At 50.1% G+C, this 7412-nt stretch overlaps 1 protein-coding gene across 1 annotated transcript; it reads right to left on the bottom strand.

Annotated features, from left to right (window-relative positions):
• Nucleotides 1-453: 453 nt before the first annotated feature.
• Nucleotides 454-6051, bottom strand: LOC120756468 (cytochrome P450 2J2-like). The gene is made up of 10 exons (XM_040072898.2): nucleotides 5915-6051; nucleotides 5255-5559; nucleotides 4576-4738; nucleotides 4279-4428; nucleotides 3607-3767; nucleotides 3046-3222; nucleotides 2651-2786; nucleotides 2268-2455; nucleotides 1695-1833; nucleotides 454-1054 (listed from the first exon to the last, which is right to left on the bottom strand). The coding sequence occupies exons 2-10, from the start codon at nucleotides 5441-5443 to the stop codon at nucleotides 879-881; spliced, it is 1479 nt and encodes a 492-aa protein (XP_039928832.1). The 5' UTR covers nucleotides 5444-5559; nucleotides 5915-6051; the 3' UTR covers nucleotides 454-878.
• Nucleotides 6052-7412: the final 1361 nt, after the last annotated feature.

Here is a 7412-nt window from a genome sequence, read left to right as displayed (position 1 = left end):
CCCAGTTCAGTGCATTTACTGGCCTTAACCATTGGTTGCCAATCTTGGGACTGTTTCATTCTGTAGATGATGGTTCATAATTGTAATTTATTGCTGTTACTTTCCAAGGCTCCCTTTTCCTCGTTAGACCGTTGAGTGCATCGTGTGTTGCTGGAGCTCACCCCACGGCCCTCGGACACACCAGCCTCTCTGTGATGCTGGGCAGGTAAACAGGGAGGATTTTGCATATTGTGGTTCTAGCTGTGCTGCCAGGATCATTTTTTTTTCCCATCCCTTCTTTAGGAATTGCCTTTGCATTCACAGTGCCAATCTCCTGCAGGGCGTGGCCAAAGCCCACTACCCCTGCTGGACATGGCCTGAGTTCGTCTTCATTTTGCAGAACACTTCGTGACAAAAATGCTTGGATAAAGATTTATTGATGTATGAGACAGATGTTTCAGAGTGACTTTGTTTTAAGAGAAGTACATATTAAGGAAATGTCAAATTAATACTTGTGTTAACATTATAAAACAAAGGCTGGTATTGCTCTCCCACTGAACCCAGCCACAGCTTCAACAGTGCAGAATCTAAAATGTCCCTCATTTTGCCAAGGTGAACCATGGCCATCCCTCATAAAATTAGGAAATCCCTAAGCCCCTCATTAATTTACAGTGCCATCGTGCAATCCTAATAATGCCCTGTCAGCTCCCAGGCAGATCCTACAATCACATCATCATGGGATACAGAGTACAAGGTCTACTTGTGTAAAAAAAAAAAAAAGATTTTGCAATTGCTTTGAAAGAAAGAAACCACCCAGCCTCCCCCTGGGGCTGACAAGGGCTTGTTTTCAGCACCCCTGACCAAGGATTTTCCATGTGAGGATGGTGGCCAAGGCTTCCCTAGCGAGGCACAGCACAGATCTTGTAGGGATGTGGGGCTACTGCAATGCCTGTCATGGGCTGGAGGCTGAGCGTGGTGTCCGGGGGTGCCTGGAAGGTGAATTTCTGGAGCAGGGATGTGAAGAAGAGGAAGAGCTCGGAACGGGCCATCAGCTCACCCAGGCAGGAACGCTTCCCTGTCGAGACAGCAACCCACAGCATCCTCAGACTGTGCTTTCTTTTGCTGCTGAAAATGCTTCTGCCTGCTCTTAGGACCATGGTCCAGCTGTGTTACTCCATTCCTGGATGAATTTTTCAACCCAAACCTTCCCGATAATAACGTCGGCATTTCAGCATGGTCTGCCCCCCAGATTGTGTGACTGCGAGGACAATTCACATGCACACGTGACCTGGGTGTGCTCATGCTGGGAGAGCTCACCAAAGAGAGCTGTCAGAGATGTGTGGTGCTGGGGTGGGAAATGGGTGCTAAAAGCAACTTCCCCATGGAAGTTGCGGGCTGGGGAACCCTGTGGTGGAAACAGTGAGGCTCCTGCTGAGCTCAGCCATGTGGGAGCAGAGCGATGGCCTTGGTGAAGATATTCCTAAGGTCTCCGGAATTTACATGGGTTTTTATTCGTCCTCATTTCTCTTCTGTGCATGTGAAAAGAGACAAGAAGGGGCTCAAAGTGTGGTTGTGGTGCTTTGGGGAGGCCATGGGAGCATTTTGAGCAGCACCTGCCAGGGTGCATCTGCCCTTTCCATTGCTATTTTCCTCAGTCTCTCTGCTGCATTTGGAAACCCAAACCCACACGTGCACCATAATTCAGCAAATCTTACCCATGGAAAATGGTAGAAAATACTCATTTTTCCAGAACTTCCCATCCTTCAGAAAATGCTCAGGGTTAAAAACATCAGGGGTTTTCCACTCATTCTTGTCAAACAGCAGAGAGGTTAAATTTGTCATTATAAGAGTGCCCTAAGAGGAAAAAAGCAAAATAAATCACACTTTCTCTGGCACTGGCAGCAGGAGGGGCGGTTTTATCTTCCGTTCTCTCCATGAAGAACATCCTTAGTCAAATTCTACTGAAATGTTTGTGCAACACCCCACTGCAGGCCCAGATTTTCTACTTGTCTGTTTGGAGGTGCAGTTACATAACTGCATTTTTCTCCCATCAGCATGGTTTTTATCTGTTGTAATCCTGGGTCAAAGTCCCTGTAAGAGCTGGGATCTGTGCCTCAAGGGCGTGTGCAGGGGTGTGGCACCATTCAGAGAGCTGGTGAACATTGGATGGCAAAAATCCGTGTTCAGCAGGAGTGAAGCCTGGACGGGTCAGGGACGGTGTCTGCACAGGAGGGACCGGGGCTGGGGAGCTGGGAGTATCCCTGGAGTCCCAGCACTCCGGAGTTTACCTTTGGGATGTAGTAGCCATCCACACAGGCATCCTCTGTTGCCATTCTTGGCGCGCTGAAAGGGGTAACGTTGCCTTTCCTCTGCACTTCATGGATGACAGCGTTGGTGTAGTGCAGGTTGTTTCTGTCCTCCAGGGCTGGCGGCCGTGCCTGACCAATGACTGCATCGATCTCAGCTTGCACCCGGGCTGGGGGAAAGAGCAGGAATGAGCCCAGGGAAAAAACCCTTGGAACAATACAAGGTTATTGCTGCAAGGGTGTACCAAGTGACCTGGGCCACTGTTTACATCTCTTATGTCAGTGTGAGGACACTCCCAGCTGGTGTCTCACAAAGCTGTGAGGGATAAAAGCAGAGAGAACACCCAACTTTTTGTTAACTGTACCTTGAATTTCTGGATGTATGGCCATAAACAGCAGAGCCCAGCGGAGGGTTGAGGACGTGGTCTCAGTCCCAGCAAACATCAGGTCGAGTGTGCAGGCCATGAGGTGTTCCTCCCGGAAGGTGTCACTGTCATGGCCCTTCACAAGAAGGCGTGTTAGTGCCAAGGGAGTAGTGAGGGTGTCCTGGCACCAGGCTTGGGTCAGACCATCCCAAGGATTTTGGCAGAAGCTGCTGACCCCCTGCATCCCCATCCTGTTGATGGATAACCTGTACCTGATGTCTGTCCTGAGCCCCCAAAAGGCCACACAGGCAGCTCAGACAGAGAACCTGGGCTTGTTTCCCATCCCTTCTGATTTCTAAGCCCTGCTCCAGGAGGGTTTTCTCCCCACTGCTGACCTTGGAGATCTCCAGCAGGTAGCTGTCGATGTAGTCCCGGCTCTCTGAGGGGTTCCAGTCCTTCTTGTGTTTGTTGATCTGCTCTTGCATAAATTTTTTCAGTAACTTCCAGTTTTTAAAAATGGTTTGGTGGGCTCCAGGTAAGTACTTCATTATAGATGGGAAATTGTTGTACAGCTTTGAACACAAAAGGAGAAAGACAAATTGAATAAAGGACTTCAAAAACTCTTCTGACATCAAGACTTTAGCATGTGATTGCACTTGCTGAATTTCTGGAGCTGGTGGAAACTGCTCAGCTCCAAAAGAGCAGAATTCTCATTATGGAGTAACTTGTGTGTTCCTCACTATTTCAGCAGTGGGCAGGAAAAGTGATTTTGAGTGAGAGAGAGCAGCATGAGCATGGCACAGCTCAAAAGCAGAAGGAAGAAAGAAATGGCTACAGGCAAATCTACCCTGTGCAAAGGAATAGGAAATGGCAGATTTGGTGATGACAACACTGACTTTTGAGGCTGACTCCAGAGAAGCAACCATGGCCCTGGGTTGGTGGCAGGAGGGCTGTACCTGGCTTGTGACAGCTCCGTGGAGGACAGCAATGTCATACATCAGCTTCAGCAGTCTTTGGAAGTCCTCATCATGGTACTCAAACCGATTGCCAAAGATGAGGGAGCAGATGACATTTGAAACAGCATTAGTGACTTTAAGCTGAGGGTTGAAAGGATTCCCTGGAGAAGAAAAAGATTGGTTCTCTTCCACTCTTCTCAGAAAAGAAAAAAACACACATCAGAGGTAAAATAGTCAAGAAATATGAATGAAATGAGTGGCCCCTAATGGGCACTGTCCTATGTCAGTGCTTTCCTGGGGTGCCTGGCTGACCCCATGAGCTGGCCAAGCTTGGCAGTGGTCCCAGTTCAACCAGAGTTTGGAGATGTTTGTTTACTTTGGAAAGCAAGGTCTGCAGGATGTCATTTGAATGAATTGGAAACATCAGCATTTATGCACACACAGTATTTCCCCAAGAGGAGCAGGCTGAAGGTGGGCTGTGAATAATGCTGTGGGTGTTGCCTGGCTGCAATCTCCAACTGGTTGGAAGGCAAAGCACCTGTAGGAAGGAGCAGGGGTGCTGGCAGGGTTGTAGCATCCCTTGCAAGACGGGGTACTTTTCAGCATGCAGTGAAATTACAACAGGCCCTACCAGTTCCTGCCTTCACCGCTGCTGAGGGCCGTGGCTCTCACCCTGTTCATCCCTAAACACCTCCGCGAGGAATCGACACTCCTCCTGGATGCGCTCCTCCAGGCTCCTCTTCCCCAAGCCAAAGTTTCGGAGTGTGGTCAGGGTGAACCTCCTCTGTGCCTTCCACAGGTGCCCATTGGAGGAGATCAGTCCTGGCAGGAACATCACCATGAGCCAGGGCCGATCCCCAACTGAGGGGGAAAAGCTCCAGGGCTCTGCCTTGTCTCCAGCTGTCTCAGACCTCTGCAGGGTCAAGGCTTGGACCTTACAGCTGAGGCATGTCTTGAGGGATAACTCACCGATCTTGCTGAAGACCTCCTCATCAATGGGAATGTCAGGACGGTCCATGAACTTGTCCCCTTGGTTTACCAGCACTTCCTTCACCAGCTGCATCCCACTTACTATCACAATCTTCATGCTGCCCATGTGCAGGCCAAAGATGTCACCATATGTTTTAGTTAGCTGGGAGGGGACATAAATAACAGGGGTTTTTATTTGCAATGAATGTTTCTGGTGAGCCAGCACAGCCCTCTCAGGGTACATGGGTAAAAATAAGGGAAGAGTGGGTGGGGACACAGAATGTGTGCACCCTGCCTGAGGCTGTAGACTTTTTTTCTTTCCTCTTTTCCTGAATCAGTGACTGGGAGATGGTGTCAATTGGCCATAAATCAAGTAAACCTCACCTCACCAGGTTTGATTTTTTAGTCCTGTACTTTTCCAGTTTTTGTTTCGCCCCCCCTCAGACCAGTAGTGTTTGTACATCTGTGACTGCACCTGTGGGATCGTGCTGTGACCTTTGCCCATGGAATCACTCCACACTTGTCACTCTGCTTGTACTCAGGTAAATCTCACCAGTGAGGACAAGCCTGCCTGCCTGCCTTCACCTGTGGGGTTTGGGTTATCCCTTTTCCTGCATGGCCAAGGATGTGTAGCTGCAATCCCTCCATCCCTTCCCCGTGCTGCTCACCACCCACCTACCCTCCCCACTGTGGCTACAGGATCTTTGAAGTCCATGAGGTAGATGTGCCCCAAAAAGGGAAGGCGGAAGGGGGTGGGAGGGAAATTCTTTGGATTTCTGCTCTTCATGTAGTCTGCGATGAGCAGGAAGATGAAGAGGAAGATGAGGAATGTCTGGAGGGAGATGCTGTCCCAGAGGAAGTGCAGCATGGCTGGATGGTGGAGCTCTGCAGGGACGTGTCCCACAGCAGGTCAGGCAGGTTGAGCTCACAGGGCACCACCGAAGCCCCCAGGGCCAGGGGGAGATGGGTGACGTGCTGGCACAGCTGTGGGCGCAAACACAGGACAGCAAGGAGTGGCTTTTGCTGTGTACTCTTGAGGCTACATTCAGATTCCTGCTTTCCCAGCTTTCAGAAAGAGTTAAACCCCTTGATTAAACTGAAACATTCCCTCTGATCTGATTAAAAAAAAAAGCCACCATGAACCAGAACACCCCCAGCTTCCCTTTTCCCCTCCAGCCTCCCCTCAGTACTTTACTAAGCCCCAGTGCTCCATGCCCTTGTCTAAAGGACAGAAATGAGCTTTGTGGGATCGAGATTAAAACCTGGCAGTTTCAGCGTGCAGTTCAGACAAGCCCATCTCTCAGGATGACCCTGCTCCCTCCTTCCCAGGTACCCTCACCGTGCTACGTCCCAGTTTCAGCTTCTCAGTGCCAGGGAGTCTCCAGCTGCTCCGAGAGCCTCTCTCGAGCTTTCCTTGTCTACAGCAGCTCCCTCCCTGGAATGAGGAGTCCCGGGCCAAGCCCCAGGTCTCAGGGGACATCCGAGATAAGGTTTGCACAAACCTTTCACAAACCATCTGACTCATCCAGTTTCGTGTTTCCGTGTGTCTTCGTGACGTGGGCTGAAAGTAAACAGCTGTCCCGGAACTCAGCGGTTCCTAAGCACCGTCATTTTCTGATCTCCGCCAGACGAGTGCAGGCAGAGCAGCTGGCTCCGGCCATGCCTCGGGCTCTCCAGCCATCCCTTCCCTCTTGCCTTGTCCTTTGGATCATAGCTCACGGTGAAGCTGTTCCCAAAGCCCCGCAGAGCTCATGAAGGTGCTGAGGAGCTGATACAGGTGCCCAGCTCTGCAGGCTGCGGCCCTTTGGTGGCAGCTGGCAGCAGAATGTGCCGCACTTTCGCACCCAGGAGCAGCTCGGGGTTAGGGAAGCGTTCGTGCACACGGACCACGCGGAATTTTGACGTGTACGTTGTGTTCTACTGTGAAAGAAGCGGGGAGCAGCAGCACTTCGCCCTTGCAGCACGGGGCTCTGTCACGGCCCCTTGCAGCCATCAGCTGCCACCTCCTGCTCTGGAGGATGTTTTGGGTTCCTTTTCTCTCTTTTGGGGGCATCGGTTGTGCCTGATTGGGATTGGGATGGTTCAGTGCTGATGACACGGCTCAGAGTTGCAGCAGAGCCACTGGAGTGATGCCACGCACGTGTTCTCCATAACCCTTACACTTGGGAAGCTGGAGAAGTCAAATCTCTGTTTTATTGCGGAATTTAAAGGGGAGAGGCCTGTTTTTGAGAATATCTCTTTTCACCTCTGGTTTTTAAGTGCACTTAGGCATGAGCCTCTGGAGATGCATGTGTTTGCCAGCAGTGACATGAGAGGATCCACTTGAAAATTAAACAAATTCATGCTTCCTCCCTTTAAGGTATGGCATCACTGCATTCAATTTTCATATTTTTCCCCACATGATTTAAAGGAAAAAAGAAATCCTCTCCAGGAGTAGGGGAGGAAACCCCAAAGTAATGAAGAAACACAAGTTGGAAATGAAAGAGAGAAGAGATCAGTATTTATTTGCTAAGCCAGTGCAAATAACACAAGCTGTAGCCATATGCCAGAGGTCAGACCTACAGCAGAATAAACAGAGAAATGGAGAGAAACCAGTGTCTAGTTCCGAGTGGCGTTGAAGACCTCATAGGTGAAAAAAGTCCCTGGATCTTTTATGTTTTCTCTTTTAGAAAGACAGAAACACAACACGGGGGCCTGTGACTGTGAAACAATAATTAAAAACGCAATCGGATTAAAGTGATCAGTCGGAAGGACAGCTCAGTGACAGAATCCCCGTGCGCCCGGCGTGGCAGGGATGTGATGTGCAGAGGACTCTCCCCTGTGGCATAAATCTGCCA

The sequence above is a fragment of the Hirundo rustica genome, chromosome 9 (assembly GCF_015227805.2).
Source record: "Hirundo rustica isolate bHirRus1 chromosome 9, bHirRus1.pri.v3, whole genome shotgun sequence".
In the NCBI taxonomy this organism is placed as follows: Eukaryota; Metazoa; Chordata; class Aves; order Passeriformes; family Hirundinidae; genus Hirundo; species Hirundo rustica.
The sequence above is the reverse complement of the archived record's forward strand: the minus strand, read 5'-3'. Positions and strand labels throughout refer to the sequence as shown.

What these genes read in the sequence shown, in the direction of transcription:
- LOC120756468 (XM_040072898.2), bottom strand. Translation starts at nt 5,443, where the DNA reads ATGCTGCACTTCCTCTGGGACAGCATCTCCCTCCAGACATTCCTCATC. An exon ending in GGAGGTCTTCAGCAAGATCG is followed by an intron (nt 4,429 to 4,575) that starts GTGAGTTATCCC and finishes TGTTCCTGCCAG; the next exon opens with GACTGATCTCCTCCAATGGG. An exon ending in GGTGTTTAGGGATGAACAGG is followed by an intron (nt 3,768 to 4,278) that starts GTGAGAGCCACG and finishes TTTCTTCTCCAG; the next exon opens with GGAATCCTTTCAACCCTCAG.